The sequence below is a fragment of the Kogia breviceps genome, chromosome 9 (assembly GCF_026419965.1).
Source record: "Kogia breviceps isolate mKogBre1 chromosome 9, mKogBre1 haplotype 1, whole genome shotgun sequence".
NCBI classification, from domain to species: domain Eukaryota; kingdom Metazoa; phylum Chordata; class Mammalia; order Artiodactyla; family Physeteridae; genus Kogia; species Kogia breviceps.
The window spans coordinates 23,432,193-23,450,846 of NC_081318.1; the positions used below are offsets into that span (position 1 = coordinate 23,432,193).

The 18,654-nt window shown below is 51.0% G+C and overlaps 2 protein-coding genes across 5 annotated transcripts in view; one reads left to right on the forward strand and one right to left on the reverse strand.

Annotated features, from left to right (window-relative positions):
- The window catches only part of TNPO3 (transportin 3), an 83,633-nt gene extending 80,608 nt beyond the window's left edge, over positions 1–3,025 (forward strand). For both annotated transcript variants that reach the window (XM_059074429.2, XM_067042212.1), the window contains 2 exons: positions 110–201; positions 1,829–3,025. In XM_059074429.2, the coding sequence (XP_058930412.1) occupies positions 110–170 (61 nt within the window). In that variant the 3' untranslated portion in view covers positions 171–201; positions 1,829–3,025. The remainder of the gene's footprint in view (positions 1–109; positions 202–1,828) is intronic.
- A 4,295-nt stretch (positions 3,026–7,320) lies between these two features.
- IRF5 (interferon regulatory factor 5) lies at positions 7,321–17,884 on the reverse strand. 3 transcript variants are annotated; one of them, XM_067042215.1, is made up of 9 exons: positions 17,770–17,884; positions 12,945–13,150; positions 10,597–10,955; positions 10,265–10,329; positions 9,742–9,775; positions 9,321–9,563; positions 8,705–9,097; positions 8,497–8,615; positions 7,321–8,192 (listed from the first exon to the last, which is right to left on the reverse strand). In XM_067042215.1, exons 2-9 carry the CDS (start codon positions 12,992–12,994, stop codon positions 7,947–7,949), a joined length of 1,509 nt encoding a protein of 502 aa, XP_066898316.1. In that variant the 5' UTR covers positions 12,995–13,150; positions 17,770–17,884; the 3' UTR covers positions 7,321–7,946. The 3 variants fall into 3 exon arrangements, with proteins under 3 accessions (XP_066898316.1, XP_058930316.1, XP_066898315.1); XM_059074333.2 differs by having other exon boundaries at positions 10,766–10,955; positions 17,770–17,881; XM_067042214.1 differs by lacking the exon at positions 9,321–9,563 and having other exon boundaries at positions 10,766–10,955; positions 17,770–17,870.
- Between the last annotated feature and the right edge of the window lie 770 nt (positions 17,885–18,654).

Here is an 18,654-nt window from a genome sequence, read left to right on the forward strand (position 1 = left end):
GAGAGAGCAGAGCTGGGACAGTTCTTGGTATACCTCAAGGTTGTGGTTGCTTTTCAACATATTATATCTTTCTCATCAGTCAGGGACCAACCTACCTTTTCTTTTCTAGTGCTGAGGAATGTAAACAAGTTTGCTGGGCCTTGCGAGACTTCACCAGGTTGTTTCGATAGCTCATACTCCTGCACTGTGCCTGTCACCCAGGTGAGTGGTATATAGTTCCCAGCTTTTCCCCTGGCTGTCGGGAGTACCTGGGGATGGGCATAGGCTTTTACTGCCCATCATGGGACTAGTACTATAGCTAGAGTCAGGGAAGGACTTAACAATTTAACGCTGCTGCACAGCTGAGAAATGCACAGGCCTGATTTTCTTGGGTCAAGGCAGCCAAATAATTGTCAGCTTCTTTTGGATGCCAGTTTTACCTCCATAAGAAAGTTATTGTTGCAGAATATCTCGAAAAGAAAATTCCTCCCCTCTTCTCTTTACAGATACTTCTAGCATGGTAAGTATGTGTGGTAACAAATGAATATTTTTCAACCTGGCAACTTTGGTGAAAACAGTGCTGACCTAAAGTAGACCGTGATACATGGCACTGCCTTCCTAAAACTGATCTTTCAGATTTGATAAATAAAGATGCTTGTTCTTATCATTTTTTACAGTTTTAACGCTGAAATGCTAGGTTTTTGACCAAGGCAGGAGGTAAAGGAAAAGAGCTAGCCTCTTTGTCTAGCCCCTGATCATCAGTTTTTTCCATTTGCTTCTGATTCTGAAGTAAAGCAAGAAGCTTAGCTGAGGAAGGAAAGGACTGGGTAGTGGGGTCTGGGTGCCAGTTTCTTGACTGAGAGAAGAAAGGCATCTCTCCTGTAAGCCCACCTTTTGATATCTTAAGCAGAATTTATTCTCCCTGGAGGCAATTCTCGATGAATGTGCAGCCCTCTCACTGGTGGTTTTGTGATTAAATGCATTTGCGGGTGAAGATGCTGTTGAGCAATGCCTCACCATACCAGAAATTATTTCTAAACTTTGGTTCTTTGATGAGTAGTGATATCATTTGGGATCCTCAGGTTTTGCAGTGTCTGTAATAGCTAACGTTGATATACATAGGGTTGTTCGTGCATAGCTGTGGATGTTCATAGCTTATGTTTATGGAGCCCTTACTGTGTGTCAGATACTGTTCTGAGTGCTTTGTATTATGTACAAAGCACATTATGTATTATCTACAAGATAGTCCTCACATAGTCCTCTGGATTAGTTACTATTATTATTTCCATTTTACAAATGAGGAAATTGAGGTTCGAAGATGTTAAGTAAGTTGCTTGATGTCACAGTCAGTAATTGATAGAGCCATAGTTCACTTTTCTGGTGCCAGAGTCCTCACCTTTAACCACTCTACTTAATACTTTTACATAGTACCCTTTACATAGAGTCTAAATCAGTGGCTCTTAAACCTTTTCTTAGTAGGCAAAGCCTTCTTTCAAAATAAAATCTTGCATGAAACCCCAATACTTAAAAAGACTTAAATGGAGGTTTTCTGGTTGGCTTTGGAGTGGGCAGCCTGGACCTGCTGGCTTACTCTTTACCCCCACATATTATCACTGAGGACACTCAGAATTGGAAAAGCACCACAGATGACATTTCATTAAAACAGTAGCGCCTTTAAAATCACAAGTGAAAAAATACACCTTTTTTTTTTTTTTAGACTGAGTTCTTACAGCAGAGGCCAGAATGAGGTGCCTGAGCAAGTATAGAAACTTCTATCTTGAGGTTGACTTTCTGAAGTATTTGCTATCTCCTGGACCACAGTTATTGACTATCTTCTCTCTTTTGTCAGGAATGTCTTTTTAAATTAGAAGACAGGAAGAAAACAAAAACCAGACTGTGTCCCACAATCAGAAACCTCCATTGTGGCAGAGGGGCCTTCACAGCCACCAGGGCCTCCCGCCAGACAGGGAGAGACTCCAGCCTTCCAAGGCCATCCTGAGGAGTTCCTGTTTGGGGGTGTGAGGGAAAATCAGCGCGGTTTAAAAACGATGGCTGCGGCCTGTGCAGCGTGGTGGGAGGTGAGCTGGTTTCCTGGTGAACTTGTTTCTAAAAGGAAAAATAATTTTAAAGAAATAAAAAAGGAAAAAAAAAAGGAAAACTAAACTGAAATCAGAACTGAAACATTCTCCTGGTAGCAAATGACATGCACACATACGTACATGTACTTACACACACATATGCTAACACACATGTGTACACACAGAAAAATAAAAGTACAAAACTTTCTGTGAAACAAAAACGTTTACTTAGGGAAGATGGGAATTCAAATGAATTAAATAACTGCAATTGGAAGGAAAGGGTCAGGATCATCTCTTAAGGTTTTCTGCTATTTTGTCCTTTCCTTCTCTCCCACCCTCTCTTCTTTCCCTTTCCCCCTCCCCCTCCTCTTTTAATGAAAGTTAGTAGAAATTTTTCCTACTGTCCCAACTGTTTTCTTCTCACCTTTAGAGTTCTTCAGACAAGGAGAAATAAGCAAGGAGCCTGTTCTGTTTTATATCATGGTCATATCAATGATACTAGGACCTGCCAGGGCCAAAATTCATGTATATCCCCATCCTGACCCTATTCAGTCTCTTCAGTCCACTTCCCACCTACATTGGGTTGTCGTCATCTTTGGAGAGAAGAGCCAAAATTAGGGTGAGTGGGATATAAATATATATTCTAAGTTGTAGTTTTTTAAAGATTTTTTTTTCTTTTTTTTTAATTAATTTTTCACCCATAGACATGAGAGAGGAAAACAGAGGGTGGGAGAATGGAAAAAAGTGTTTACAGGGCTAACTGTATTTTACTTAAAAATGCAGAAATTATTTGACTTCATGAGGAGTGAGGCAGAAGAGGGAGGCCCAAAGCAAGTCCTAATATTTTAAAGGAGTTGCAGCCCTGCACAGGCATTAGATATTAGGGCACTGTTCTGTCTGGTGTTGTAGCCATCACAAGAACAAATCAACAGCAACCAAAAAAAAGCCAATAAATTTTAAAAACTTAATCAGTGTTTGTTTTTACTTCATTTCACTGCCTCATAGATCTGAAATGGTACGGCTAAACCTCCTAAGTGAATAGTCTTAGTTGTTCTCTAGTAGACGTCTGGGTACAGAGTTTGAAATTCAGGCCCCTGCCCTTACTGCCCCAGACCCTTCATATTTCAGGGGAGTGGCTCTTTCTGCATCTTTTATTCTTCTGGCTTACCCTAACACTCCTCCTGCTACATTCTGTCCTTTCATAGGGCCTCTGGGAAGGAGGATGGGTCATTTGGCATTTTAAACAAAATGTAGCATATTCTTTTTACAGTGGCCACCCACGTAGATTGTTTCCTAACCTACTGAGTATTTATTTGATCTTAAAAAAAACAACCCTGTAATGAAGTATCATTGACATGCAATAAGCTGTACATGTTTAAGGTTTACATGTTTAAGGTATACAGTTGATAAGCTTTGACATAGGATACACCTGTGTATGTATGTATGTAAAAAATTATTATTATTTTTAATTAATTAATTTTATTTATTTATTTTTGGCTGTGTTGGGTAATAGACTTCCCTGGTGGTGCAGTGGTTAAGAATCCGCCTGCCAATACAGGGGACACGGGTTCGAGCCCTGGTCCAGGAAGATCCCACATGCCACGGAGCAAGTAAGCCCTTGTGCCACAACTACTGAGCCTGCGCTCTAGAGCCCGCGAGCCACAACTACTGAGCCCGTGTGCCACAAGTACTGAAGCCCACGCGCTTAGAGCCCATGCTCCCGCAACAAGAGAAAAGATAGTGAACATACCCTTTACTCCCAAAAGTTTCCTCGTGCCTCTTCCCATCCTTTCCCATGCCCAAGTAGTCACTGATCTGCTTTCCATCACTGTGAATTAGTTTGCATTTTCTTGAGTTTTATATAAATGAGATCACACAGTATATATTATAGTAATTGGGCTTTGAGCTAATAACCTTGACCACAGAGTTGCATCTAGTATTTGGAATCCATGAAACAGACCTCTCTGCATAACATCAATGGTACTCAGAGTTTTATTCTCTAAAAAGGCAATATTGGAAGGGGAGAAAAAAACTTGAATATGGAACAGTGTTTGGAGAAAGATTATCAAATTCTGGGGATCAGCACGTTGCCCTCACCATCCTGCTCATTTTCTGGTTAGACAGTAAAACTTTGAAGCCTAGTCCAACGCTAGGTCCTTGCAACGACCAGCTGACTTTTCTCTGTTTAAGGAGTTTGGCTTTTATCACCAAAAGCTGTGTCTAGGACTGGAAAACATGTGGAAGGGTTAATATAACTCTCGCCAGCCACTGAAAAGTAGCCTTTGGAATACATATCCTAGTGTATGTCAAGAACATCCTCTCCACAGCTATAGCTTTGAAATCCAGAACTCTTATTAATGGTTCTCACTGCTTACTCTTCAGTGTTAACAGATTGATTCAGACTAATTCTTACAAATAGCCTTGTTACTTTTAGGCATAGCAAGGATACCCACCTAAATTTCAATTTAAAAGGGAACTGTTTGGGATCAGGTACTCTAATGTAGATATTGTGTTCCTGCTTGACATTGTCTAGTGGAAGTAGAATGAGAGTCTTGTACCTGAACTTACCTAAGTCAGAAAGTTCCCATGGATCTGTTCCCTTATTTCCATGATTGACTTAGCCAAGAAATTTTAGTCATGATTATGTGAAACACAAATCACCAGTTGGGGCTACTCCCAGCAAGACTGTACTAAACTAAAGTAACTCGTAATTTTTATGTACCTGTTCTATAAAGATCAATAACTGAGAATGCAGGATAAATAAGACAGAGACTTTTGAATGGCATCAAGACCTCATTAATGCAAAGTATGTGTCCATCTTGTGTAGCCCGGGTACTAAATCATTTTACAGAGGTGAAAGCCAAAATCCAGAGAAGTTAAACATTCAAGATTATGCAACAAGGTATGCCTGATTTTTGTGAGATGTATTACTAGCAAATGAGAAAGTTGCCTGGGAGAACATTCCTCTGACAAAAATGGGGAAAAGCTGTCAATATTTCTCTCCTACTCGACAAAGACTGAAAAGTTCTTTAGGTCAGTGAAAAGCTGAATAAGGGGAAGGAGTCTTGAATTAACAGGGATTATTTTGTTGGGTACAAGGATGAACTTGGTGGGGATGAGGGGCCTGCAGGAAGGATGTAAGGTAAACTACAGGGCGCTAGAGGGATGGATTCATCCCCAGGGCCAGGAGCATCAGTATTCTGCGGATTCCAACTTAAACACTAGCAGAGGCCACTACCAACCGGAACTTTAGCGTAGCTAGGGAGCAGTGAATAGCAACGCATTGTCCTGCCTTTAACCTCTGGAACTTACAGTATCTTATTTTGGGCGGGGAGAGGTAGTGTTCATCCACCACTGGCTACAACACACAGATCTACAAGAGATGACGGCCAGGTATGCTGTTTTTTTGTTTCTGCTTTCATTGTTGTTTTATTTTTAAGAAATCAAAATATAAGTAGAAGCCCAAGGAAGATTTTCAGCAGCCACTGAGCTGCCTGCACTGTTGCAGAAGTCAGTCAGATGTTCCTGCCAAGCTTTGTAATCATCAACTCGATATGACTGGTGAGAATGACACTTAACCTCAGTGTCTTCCTTACAAAAACCGTGAGAAACACATCAGATAAATCCCAAATGAGGGACATTCTAAAATGTACCCTCAAAGCCATCTAAGTCCTCAAAAACAAGTCTGAGAAACTGTCAGACCAGTGGTGGCTAGGGAGACATAATGACTAAATGTAATGTGATCATTTGGATGGGATGCTAGAGCAGAAAAAGAGTATGCGATAAAAACTAATGAAATCTGAATAAAGGATGGAATTTAGTTACTAATGATGTATTCATTTTGTTTCATTAGTTGTGACAAATGTTCCATAGTAATGTAAGGTATAATGTAAGATGTTAACAACTGGGGAAACTGGCTGTGGGTTATATAGGCACTCTATTAGCAACTTTCCTGTAAATCTGAGACTATTCTAAATTTGTTTATTTTTTAAAAATCACTAAAATCTGCACAGGGCACTTAACCATATAAAGATGCTAAGCCTTGTTCATAATGAGAAATGGTAGAGATACATTTCTCACCTATCAGGTTGGCAAAAATCCAAAAAGTTGACACTATAACCTGTTGAGACAGTGGGGAAACAGCCACGCTCAGAGATTTATCAGAATTTTGCCAATATCTAGCAAAATCAGACATATACTTATCCTTTGGCCCAGAAATCCCATTTCTGTGGAGCCATCCTAAAGATATGCAGGCAAAAATATGAAAATACATAAATATGCACAAGCCTATCCTCTACAGCATTATGTATAATAACTAAAGATAGGAAACAGTTCCAGTACCCACTAGTCAAAAGTAGTCAAAACAAAAACCTGTATCCAATTAAGCCTCTAGAATCCAGGGTACAGATCAAAGTACCAATTTACAGGAAACACAGGAGACAAAATATGTTAACAGATGTGGTCAGGAGCATCTAGGCAAAAACAAAATGCAGAACAAAAAATGCAATTTCTTCCACAATTAAATGGCAAGGGAATAAAATTTCTCTAGTTGTCTTAAATTTTTAAATGCTAGATATTTGATAAAAATTAGGTGCGATATCGTAGTCTTTTAGGATGTGCTTATCTTTTAGAGATATATACTGTTTATACCTGAAATATGTCTAGGATTTGCTTCAAAATAATCTCAGGGTGGGGGTGTGGTTGGGAGTTTAGATGAGGAAGACTGTGAATTGATTATTGTTGGAACTACTACAAGGGAATTTCATACCATTCTCCCTACTTTCACAAACGTTTAAAACTTCCCCTAATAAAAAGATAAGAGCAGAATTGTTCAGGTCAGAAAATTACATCTATGAGCCAGATTCAAAGAGTGAGCTACCTATTTGTATGCATTGTTCTAATATATTTAATAGCATATGAATATACATGAGGGTAACAGATTGTAATGGTCCCTAGTTGAAATTCAGCCTTTCCTTTTTCACCATTTCTTATGGGAATTGATTTGGACAGGATTTTAGACTCTGCACACATTTAAAAGTCCACGCCCTTGCTTCAGCCGGCTTTCTTCTGGAAAGCAAAGCCAGCCAGCTGAGTGCTTATGAAGGCCCCACTGACTCATCAGCCTGGAAGGCAAGCCCTCCCTGTGTCAGCGGCCCCAGAGCAGGAGGGCAGGGGCTGGGGCAAAGAGGGCCAGCTGGTATGAGACATACGGTCTAGTAGAATAGCATGGGAGCAACCGGTACTGGAAAATAATAGCTGAGTCTGTTTTTTAATATTTATTAATCCAAAAATATGTAAAATTCCACTTTCTACCCCAGGTTCTTGGACTCTGAAGGGAGGTAGCTGCCAGCCTTAAGTATCTGGTGTAATACCTAAGTGCTCATCTCTATCTCTGGAGGAAGAAAGATGAGGAAGTGGGGCTCAAGCTAGGGAACCCCAATATCCGGTCCATGCCCTGCAGAGGACCTGCCAGGGAGACCTGACCCACAGCACTTGGCTCTTTTTGCCAGAAGAAATGGGGGCATCCACAAGTATGGGTCACTCTGGGGCAACTCCATCTGTACAACTAGGCCCCCTGGAGTCGGGGAGAGTTCCTTCCCTCCTCACTGGTGCGCTCAGTTCCCCCAGTTCCCCCACAGCCAGCCCAGGAGAGGCATATCCAGGAAGACAGAGTCCTCAAAGCAAAACTGGTTTCCAGTTTCCGTCAGCTTCTGAGGAGAACCTGGAACTCGGGCCTCTTTTCCCTCTTCTTCGTGACCCAGATCCACTTCCAGAGGACCCAGAGATAGGACCCTCCCGCCCACCAGGTGCCCACTGAGGCCATCGCACCTCCACATCAGTCTGCACAGCCACCCTGGAAGCCTGGGCCAGTCACTGTCTGCAGCCGCATTACTGCATGCCGACTGGGTGCATGGGCCAGGGCCCCTGGCCAGCACTGAGGCCTGCCACAGGAGGGGCTTGGGCCACAGGCTGCAGCTGCTGCTGGGACTGCCAGATGTGATGGAGCTCCTTGAACTGTTCTACCATGTGGTCTTTGAGGTCTGGGTTTGAGATCTGTAGCCGGATGCTATCAGCCGACCAAGAAAGCTCCCCTGAGAACATCTCAAGCAGCAGCCGAGCTGCTACAGGCACCACCTGGGGGGCAAAGAGGAGAAAGGACAGGGAGAATCTTGGCAGGGCTGTCCAATCCAGTTGTGCATGAGGGCGTCCTCCAGGGGGCAGGTGGTGGGCTGCATCCACCAGGAAGAACGGGGCACCAACTTCTACTTCATAAAGAGGCTTCATATGTGTGGGCAGCACTGATCCTTGATTAACTCTGACCACTGAGTTCACACTACCCAGAGGGTCCTGCGCCTCCACCCTGGGGCAAGGACCTAGCCCCAGGATTCCCCAATATTCAAACCAAAGCAGAGTTGGGGGGTGGGAGGTGGGAGTATACCTGTACAGTGATGAGCTTCTTCTCTCGGGGTTTGCGATCAGGCCACTCCTCCCCAAAGCAGAAGAAGATCTCAAACGGTGGGGGGGTGTTGGTCTGGCCCTTCTGGAACAGGATGAGCTCTGCATTGAGATTGAGACCCTTAGTCAGAGGCTGGCACCATGCCCCTGGATGAAAGGAGACCAAGAGGAACACGACGTGGGGCCCTCACCATTGAGAAAATGCTCCAGGCTGAAGAGCTTGGTCTTGACCTCCCGCTGGATGGGGTTGGGGTGTGAGCTATGGGCTGAGGCGCAGGGCCCGCTCCAAAACACCTTGCACTGGCACAGGCGGATGGCATACAGATCCTGGCCTTGTAGCTGGAGGATGAGCCCGCGGTCCAGGACATCCAGCAGCTGGTTGGTATAAAAGCGCTGCTTGTCGCTGGGGATGTCCTCGGGGCTGGGGAAGCGCACTTGTTCTAGGCTCACAGGGCCAAAGAGCTCCACCTGCTCCTGGGTGGCCTCCAGTTGGCTGTAGAAGAGCCGGCAGCCATGGGGGTTGCTGATGGTGAGGGCCCGGGGTGGCCTCCCCCGGTACTGGAACTTGATCTCCAGGTCGGTCACTGCAGGGCAGAGGGGCAGGCCCGCCCCGCCCGTGAGCCCCACGCCTCCCCGTTCTGCAGCCCACTGACTTTCTCTGCCCTCTCTGCCCCATGGCCAGGCCATCATCAGCTCTCCCACTTCCTTCCTCCACCCAGGCAGGGACTGGCGTGGGCGTTTTTGTTCTCGTCATCTTCCACCTTCCCAGCGCTGCTTTTCCCGGCCCAGCCCCCCCGGGGTCCTTACGAGGCAGCATGTGAGGGCTGATCAGCAGGTCGGGCAGGAGTTGTTCGCCTGTGGGGGGCAGGCTGGCAGCCAGGGTCCCATGCTGCGGGCTCGGCAGGACCTCAGAAAGCAGCTCCCCAAAGTCAGCAGGGTTGCCAGGGGCAGGGGGACCCAGCACCACAGGCGGCTGGAGAGTGGGTGGCCACTTGACATCCTCTTTGGGTAAAGAGTAGGGTGCCATGGGGGGGCCAGGCTGCACTGCTTCTACGGAAGGTGGCGGCAGACAAAGCCTCAGTGCCATTTCCAGGAGCTGTCTCCCAGGCCCACCTACTCCCAGCCCTGGGCCGCCCCCCAGCCTCCCTTCAGCCCCCTCCCAGGTACCCGTGGTACCTGCAGCTCCTCCTTATACTAAACCCCCAACCACACCGCCTCCCAGCCCCACCTGTGAGGCTCAGGCTTGGTAACATCCTCTGGAGCTGAAAGGAAGACACAGGCAAAGGAGGAGGGAGGAGGTCAGAGAGAGAGAAGGGAGGACAGGTTATTAAATTGATCTGATGCTAAAGAATGAGACCCGCAAGGCAATTCCCTGGTCTTCCGCTTAGGCGAGGCCAGACCCTGCCTCCAGGCCCAGCTTGGCCATCCCAGGCATGTCAATAGGCTCTCAGCGCCCCAGTTTCCGCCTTCTGCAGGTGGTAATACCTACTAAGCCCCAACTGCTGAGGGTGAGACCATGTGTGATCATGCTTTATACCAACAGAGTCCCAGGGAGGTTCAAGGTGGTGACTTTGTTCCTGTCTCCATAATCCCGAGAGAAGAAATTCAGAGAAGAGCTGCAGAAACAGCAGCAGGGCTCCAGAGGAATGGAACTGCTCCATCCTACAGCAGAGTAGGACAGCAGAAACGCCCTAGCAAGGCCCACCGCATCAGCGCAGGCAGATGCTGCGAAGAGCGGCCCCCGAGCTCACCTCTTCCTCTTCCTCCTCCTCCTCCTCTCCTGTACCGAGAGTGTAATCCTCACTGGGCTGTGACTCTGCAGAGTGAGGGAGAGAAAAGAAAGACAGGAAGGGAGTGCAGTGGGGGAGGAGGAGGAAGGCCACCAGGGCTCCATGTGGCAGCTCTTGCTGCGGCTTCTCCCCCTGCCCAGAGCTGCCCAAACACAGAGTGAGTGAGGGGCCGCACAGCCACCAGCAATCGCTAGGGACGCCTCTGACCCCACAGCACTCTGCTCCCTGGGCCACCCGACCTACATTCACTGGAGCCAAGAGCCAAGAACCAGGATGGGTTGAGGAAGACAAACCTGGGGGCCTGGTCCATGCCACGCTCTTCCTGGCCTCACAAATGATCCACTCTTGGGAGCCCTGGATGTTATGACCTAGCAGCATGCCCCCGACCACTGCTCGTTGGAGGGGCCCCTGGCCCTTCCTGCATAGCCTCCCAGGTGTCCCACGCAGGGCCGGACAGGATACCTGCAGGAGTGGGGCCATTGGAGCAGACCTCGTAGATCTTGAAGGGCTGAGGCGGCATGTCCCGGGGCCCATCATAAATGAGGCGAAAGTCACGGCTCTTGTTAAGGGCACAGCGCAGGTTGGCCTTCCACTTGGCCGGATCGGCCTCATCCACCCCCTCGGTGTACTTTCCTGTCTCCTTGGCCCAGGCCTAGGTCAGGAAGACAACACAGGTGACCACAGAGAACCTCACCCCTCACAAAAGCCCCTCCTGGCCAGTGGGAGTCACTGCTGTGCGGTGAGACCTTCAGCGACACACTGGTGGAGCCCAAGTGTCCGTTTGCAAGGTGGGAGATAGGAGGCCAGTCCCTTGGGGCTCCAACAAGCTAAAGGAAATCTAGGTGCTTTGAAGGGCATTGTACTCACTGGTCCTAAGGTGGCAAATAGGTACAATCTCTGAGGAGGATGAGGTAACATGGTGGATAAGAGCATGGGATCTGGAGCAGAACTGGGTTTGAATCCGGCATCTGCCACCACCCGCTGTGTGCCAGGGTGGGTTACTTTGCCTCTCTTTGCTTTGATCTCCCCAACACAGTGCCTACCTCGCAGTGTGGCGGTGAAGACTCAGGGCTAATGCACATAAACTCTCTGAACTGTGTCTGAACTTGGGATGGACTCCGTACACTTCAGCTCTTGGTATTATTATGATTATCATAATTATTATTATTTTTTGGCCTCGCTGCACAGCTTGCGGGATCTCAGTTCCCCGACCAGGGATTGAACCCGGGCCGTGGCAGTGAAAGTGCCAAATCCTAACCACTAGACCACCAGGGAATTCCTGGTATTATTGTTTTGGAGGAAAATTTGGTTGATATCAAGATTACAAATGTTTCTGCCCTTTAACCCAGCAATTTGATTTCTGGGAATTTATCCTACAGATGCAGAAGCATCCGCACAAAAGTTTGCACATACAAGGTTATTCACTGCAGCTCTGTTTACAAAAGAAAAAGACCCCAAATAATCTAAATGTCCATTAATGGGAGCTGGTTAAATTATGGCCAACCCATAGAATGGAATACTGGGCAGCAAGAAAAAAAAAAAAAAAACAGGGAAGTTTTGATATACTAACATGTTGTAATCTTCAAGAAATGAGGTACAGAAGAGTATGTAAACCATCTACCATTTTTGTCAAAAGTTGGGGAAAGCATAGGTATATATTTGCTTGTATATGCACAAAAATCTCTCAGGAAGGATAAACAAGAAACTGATAATACTAATTGCCCCAAAGGAGGGGGTTGGGTGCCTGGGGGACAGTCTCCCATAAGGGAGACTTTTTGCTGTTAACCATTTTGCGCTTCTTAAATGTTGAATTATGTGACCATGTTACCTATTCAAAAATAAGAAATGGATTTGAAAAGAACCTTGAAAAGGTAAATACCAAGTGCAAAGACTAAGAAATACGTAGCCAAAGCTTTAAAACGAAGCATTCCCTTTGACCCAGAAATGTTTAACGAGGAACTAACCCCAAAGAAAATCATTTAAGATGTGACAAGGGTAAGAGTTTAGAGGGCGTCCATGGCAATGTGGTCTTCAACACAATAGACCCTGAAAGCCACCTGAGGTGTCCAAAAACTGGGACTAGGTGACTAAAGTGTGCTAACCCCTCCGGTGGAACATTCAGTGGTCACTAAAGGTGCTGTGGCATTTGTTGGAGAGGAAAGCTAGTCCTGATGTTGGGTGAAAAATACAGGTTATAAAATAGAATCTATGGTTTGATTCCATGTTTGCACTTCATATACACACACATGCAGAAAACTGGAAATGTAAGCAAAAAATATTCACAGTAGTTACCTCCTGGTATTAAGATTAAGGGGGAATTCTGTGGTGTTCTTTTAGCGTATGTGTACACCAAACGTGCACCCTGGACAGGCACTCACGTGTGATGAAAATGACACAAGAACAAGGAGGAAGAGAAAGAGCTACAGGAAGGTCCCCTGGGGGGTCCCTCAGTCCTCACCTTGCTCTGGGGTTCAGGTTAGAAAGATGTGCACTGTGATGATGCCTGCGGCCCCTCAGCCCAGGCCTGGGGTCACCTGCAGCAAGGCAGCTAGGAGAGTGGCCAGTCTGAGATGTAGAGGGAGTTCTTTTCTAGGGAGGGGGGCCTCAGAGGTCCAGGCCAGTACGCCTGTCCAGGGCTTACCTTGAAGATGGTGTTATCTCCATCCTGGCTGGGGCCGTGCCGCGTGGCATGGCGCCAGGGGATATAGAAGCATTTCTTTTCCCCACTGACCCACTGAAGCCCCGGGTACTGGCAGCTGTTCACCTGGGCCACCAGCCAGGGCTTCAGCCGTATGCGGCGGGGCGGAGGAGGGACAGCGGAGGCAGGCTGGTTCATGGCAAAGGCGTCTGCCGGAGAGAGCAGAGGGGGAGCACATCAGCACGTCAACTGGCCGTTCCCTGCAGCAGGGGACGTGTGGGCGCTCGGGGGGCCGAGGCACTGGCTGTTAGGGCTTTTCCTTCCTCCGGCATAGGTGGCCAGAATCACTGCTGTCCATCCAGGTGCTCAAGTCAGTTCTCCTCTCCAGCCACCAGCTTTCCTGTCACAGGGTCCCTGCATGTGGGCTTTGTGTTTGCAGGGAAGGAAGGAGGGGGTGTACAGCTCTAGTGGATGCTGTGGGTGCCCCACCCGGAAGCCCCGTGCCAGGCAGGACATCGATTCCCCCGCTGCTGTGAGGCTGGCACAGCACAGAGCCGCCCTCGGCTGCCTCATTCCCAGGCCTGGCCCACCCCTCCACTCTGGGGGGACAGCCCACAGCCAGTGGGTGACTGACACACAGGGACAGAAGGCTGGTCCCCTGGCTTCAGGTGGAGCAAATGTGTGCTCCAGGCTCCTCATGGGTTCAGGCTGAAGCCAGTCTCCAGCTGAGGCCACATCCTTGCTTAGCTTTCTTCCTGCCCTACCCCTGCTCCCTCCCTTTCCTCCAGAGAGCCCCTCACCAAACCACCTTCTATGAAACCTGGCTAAGACAAAGGTAGAACCTGTGAGCCAGGGTCAGAGACAGAAAGGACCGAGCCATCACAGACCCCCGTCCAGAGGGGACTCTGTCGCTGGTCAAGGAAGGAACAAAGGGCTGAGCCACGATGAGAAATCAGGCTGCCTCCTGCCCGGGGCTCTAGTTTCTGAGCACATGTGAGTTAGGTGGGTGTGCAAGCGTGTGTGTAAGAGGGCACGCACTGCCCCAGCACCATGCTCCTCTCCCACTTCCTTGGTACCACTGTCCCTTGCAGAAGGTGCTCCACAAGTAATGGAGAGGGAGAGGTGGCGATGAGGATGGGGTGGGCCAGGGTCTTTTCCAGAGGCCGTGCTTCCCGGAACAAGGGTGCCCACACTTGGCCTCTGGGGTGGGCCCCCCAGCACTCACATGCCCCTCTCCAGAGTGCCATGGGTGGTCCTGAACTCTTCTCCATTGAGATGAGTGGTTTGGGGCTCTTACTCAGCCTTACACTGCCTCTTCCCCATCTTGTTTACCTTCCAGGTGGGTGGGCAACCTCTTCGAGGACAGGAGCGCCTCCTGCTCTTCTTCCTCACCACTCGCCCCCCCTCCCGGACACCCAGCCATTCAGTGGACCAAAATAGGACTTAAGAAATACCAACCAGATGTTGGAAGCATCTTCCTCCGGCTGTTTAATCCCCCCACCCCCACCCCACAACCAGCCCTGCTCTCCCCAGAATCCTCCTCTGAGTCAAGGGTGAGACCAGACCCAAGAGGAAGGCTGCAGGGGCTATGATGCAGGTGAGGGTCTCAGCGGGGCAGGCCTGTCAGGGAAGGAATGACTGAAGGAAATGGGATATCTGGGTAAGTGAACACTCAGTGGGGTGGGAATGAGAGGTACCACCGTGTGACAAAGAGACTAGGGTTGAAGTCAACACCTGGACAGCCTCCACTGAGACAGACTAGACCCAGGTTGCAGAACTTTCTAACAGCTAAAGCCGCCCAACCACAGGCCGGACTGCTGCTGGGAGCAACGGCTTCTGGGAGTACATAAGCCCTGGCGGGCTTCCTGGCCTCCACTGGGACACACACACACACACACCATCCTCCCAGGCCTGCTTTGGAATTCCCCATGAAATTCCCTGCCCCAGTACCTTGTTGGGTGTGGCAGCTAAGTGCCATCTCCACGCCACTAAGGAGTCTTATCTGCAGGCCTCTCCTCAGAGCAGTGCCCAGCACTGGGCTGGGACCGGGAAGGTAGGAGAGGGTCCAGCCCTGCCCCCAGGCCCCAGAAGATGGGTGGCTCGGTTCCCTTTTCTGCACTAGCCTCCACCCAGCCCCAAGGGAAATGAAAGTGGCCAGACGGACAACTCGGAAACCTGACTCACTGTGAGCTGGGGGAGGGAAGGGATGTGGAAAAAAATCACATTTAGGTCCCCCAGACCAAATTCTCAATCTCTCACCTTGTAGCCCATCTCCCAACCCCCAAGCCCGCTGGCAGTCATTGTACATTGTGTGGTTCACAGCACTGGAGAGCCTCACTCAATATGTATTTGTAGCATCCCCACCCTCCCAAAGGCCTGGGTCCTAGAATAGAGGGGTGGCAGTCACCAGTAGCAGGCCATTCTGGCTAAGAGAAGGTGGACAGAGGAAAGCTCTGTTGACACAGAGGACAAGGCAAACTTTCCTGATGACCCACACACATGGTCAGCCCGCAGCTGTGCCAAAGGTGGTGCAGGTGGGAGGCCAGAAAGGTCGAGTCCTCTGGCCAGGGCAAGGAGGAAGTCAGGGCAAGGAACACTGCCTGGCCTGGGCCAACACTGCTTTTCAACACAAAGGCCTTGAAATTATAACTCTGACCTCTTGACAGTAAGGTGCAACCCCTTCACGCAGCACAGGGAGGGGCTGTGGAGAGCCTCCCATGACAAGCCTGACCAGGGCCAAGAGAGGGTCTGTCCAGCATGCCACAGAAGGGTCTTCAGCCACAGGGAGTTTGCCTACCTCCAGGTACACCAGGACCAGGCTCAGCATCAGCTCCCCAAGGTGGCTTCCTCCCACCAGGAGACAGGCTTACTTCTGATTCAGACTATCCCAATGCCAGGAGTTCCAAATTTCAGTGCCTTTGTGCTCCATCCCTACTTTCCCTCCATATAGAAGCAGTCGCCCAGATTCCCAGGGTGTCCCAGAAGCTATAGCACAGCGCTGAGAAATTCCATCCTACACCCCCTACCTACTGCTGGGAGGAGGACTTGATTTTCCATCAGAGGGCAGGCTAGTCAGGGGGTCTGCCCTGATCCTTGACAGCTGAGCCAGTCTGCAGCCCTCAGACCTAGCCTTGTGGATTTGACCTTTCCTTTGGAGAGCAGAAAGGCAGAAGTGCATGCATCAGCTTGCATGGGAACATCAAAGGTGTGGCCTGCTGAGGACCCGAGGAAGCCCCCAAAGGTGAAGGGGCAGCCCAGGAGCTCCTCCTGAGGAGGCGAGGCCCCACATCTCCTGAAGTTCCAGGAGCCAGCCACCAGAGGAGCCTGGAACATTGTGGGCACCAGGGACCCCCTAGGGGAGGAAGCTCTGCAGCCCCCAATAGTGGGCAGATCAGCAAGCCCTTGCACCTCCCGAGTTTATCCGATTCAGACGTCTCCCCACAAACTCCACACCAAGCTCCTGGAGAAGGTAAGGGGTTCCCTGCCCCCCCCCCCCGGCAAGACCTTAAGCCCCGCCCTCTCATGGTGTTGACCACACCGTGAGAATAGCTGAGGCTCTGGGGCAACTGATGCGGCGAAAGAAGCTTCTCTCGGCTTCGTTTCGGGGGCACGGTGGGGTAAGGCCAAGGCGCAGGGGGGAAACCCCAAGATAGGGCCTTTAGGTAAAAAAGGGTGGTTTCCCATGGCTTCTCTTGACTTGCTGGTAGCCCCAGCGCTCTAGCCCGATAGCTCTGCTCTGGCCCGGCTGCCCCTCCCGAGGGCCTCTAGCTTCCTCCATCGGCCCCGCCCTCGTCCTTACTGGTCCTGGTCACTCGTCCCAGCTCTGGGCGCTCGTGGAACCCAGGCCCGGCCCTGTCCTCTGGACCGCCCCCGCAGGTGCTCCCCGTCGGCCAGCCCACGGAACCACCACCCCCCTACCCCGCCCGGGGCGCTGGCTTAGGGTCTGCCTCTCGGACCGCTTCTCCGGCTGGTGGCGCCCCCGCCCTCGTCCCCGCTCTGATGTGCCCAGGGTGGCGGCGTGGCCGGGAAAGTCCCCCTCGCCCCTGCTCCCGAGGGCCGGATCCGGCGGCTCTGGGGTCGCGGAGACAACCCCGGCGCAGGTGTTCACCATCTCCTATCCCGCATCACGGTCACGCTGGTCTCACTTTCCCTCCACTTTTAGACTCTTAATTGTTTCGTTTCTAAGTTCGGGGGAACTAGTCTAAGAAGTATCGCGCCCGTGGTTCCTCTCTGTTAGAGGAGGGTCGGCGCCTTCTTTTCTCGGCCACGAGTCAAAGGACGGCCGGCGCCTCTGCCTGACACCATCTTACTACACACTCTCTGCCATTGGCCTTAAGATCCAGGGAGGATGAACTTTTTTAAGCCTCATTCTCTTACTCGAAAGAATGAGAGGTGCCGGGGGAAGAGGGATGGGAGTTCACGGAAAGGGGGAATTGGGGTTGGCCCTCCCATGGCCCAGGCCGGGCGCCCGGGCGCTGCCCATCCTTGGCGTTGGCGAGACGAAGGGAGAGAAGCAGCAGAGCTGGCGCCCCTGGCAGCAGTGCCTACTCCGCCGCCCGCGCCTCCCGGCTCCCCGGGCGCCTTCGGGACGAAGGCTGCTGGTGCGGGGCACCCCACGCTAATCAGGACGTAGGAGGCATCTTGGAGGCCGTCAGAACGGCGGGGCGCGCCCTGCCTTACGCTACCCCCGCGTCCCCCCCACCGAGCTCGGGCGCCAGGAGAAGCCGGCGCTGACCCCTCCCGCCGCCCGCCTCGCTCCGGTCCCACGCCCACCGCCAGCGGGTGCTCGGCGGGCGCGGAGAGGGAGCGCGCGGCAGCCGGGACCTACCTGTCTGCGGTGCACCCGCTGGGCTGCGCCCGGGAGCACGGGCCAGGCGGTGGGGCCGAGCTGCGCCCTCCCGGGGCCTCGCTTGTCTGTCCGCCCGCCCTCCCGGCACTTCCGCATCACCGCCCCCGCCCCTGGGCCGAGGCCGCCGAGCCTGGGTGCGCGGGCAGCGCTCCGCCCTACCCCGCGAAGCCACCGTGGGGTCCCCGCGCAGACCCAGCGATCGAGGGGCCGGGCTGAGCCTCGGGCCAGGCTGGTGCCCCTTCAGCCCAGGGCCTGGGGGAGACGCCAGGCGGCGAGGTAGCCTGGACTGACTACTGGGCTCCTTCAGCAATCGGGAAGCGCGAAATAGTCGCTCGACACCCCTAGCCCCCCACCCCACCCTGCCGCGGTGCTCGGCTGGGCCGGGGAGCTTCCCAGCCAGTCCCTCCGGGAGCTCAAGATCGGTGCGGACATTGGCGATCAACCGAGCCACGTACCAGCGCGGTGGGGCGGACTGATAGACAGCCCCCGGCCCTTGCCCGCCAGCCGGCGAACTCTGTCGAGGGTCGCCGGCGCCCAGCCGAGGATCGCTGGTACCCAGACTCAGAACCCCCTCCACGACGTGCCTGCAGACAGGGATCCTCAGGCTACTCTGTTCCTTTCTAATTCTCAACCTTCGCACCTGCCTGTCCCAGGTCCCCTCCCTGATCACCTTCCGGGCCTCTCAGGGTCAGCTCCTTAGTGTCTTGTCCCACCTCTTCACTCACTGCTATCTTGACTACCTGTCTGCCTGGCGTTCTGAAAGCTTTTCCGTTCCACAAGTGGGCCTCCTCGCTGGCCTCAACCTTCACACATACTGTTCCCTCTTCAGGAGCCTTCTTCGCTTGGGAACTCCTGCTCGTCTTC

Bases quoted from the DNA above. Each gene is read 5' to 3' on its own strand.
- IRF5 (XM_067042215.1), bottom strand. From the start codon at position 12,994: ATGCCACGCGGCACGGCCCCAGCCAGGATGGAGATAACACCATCTTCA. The intron at 10,956-12,944 runs GTAAGCCCTGGA...TTCCTGACCTAG, and splicing joins GAGATAACACCATCTTCAAG to GCCTGGGCCAAGGAGACAGG. The intron at 9,776-10,264 runs GTGAGCTCGGGG...TCTTCCTTTCAG, and splicing joins AGGAGGAGGAAGAGGAAGAG to CTCCAGAGGATGTTACCAAG.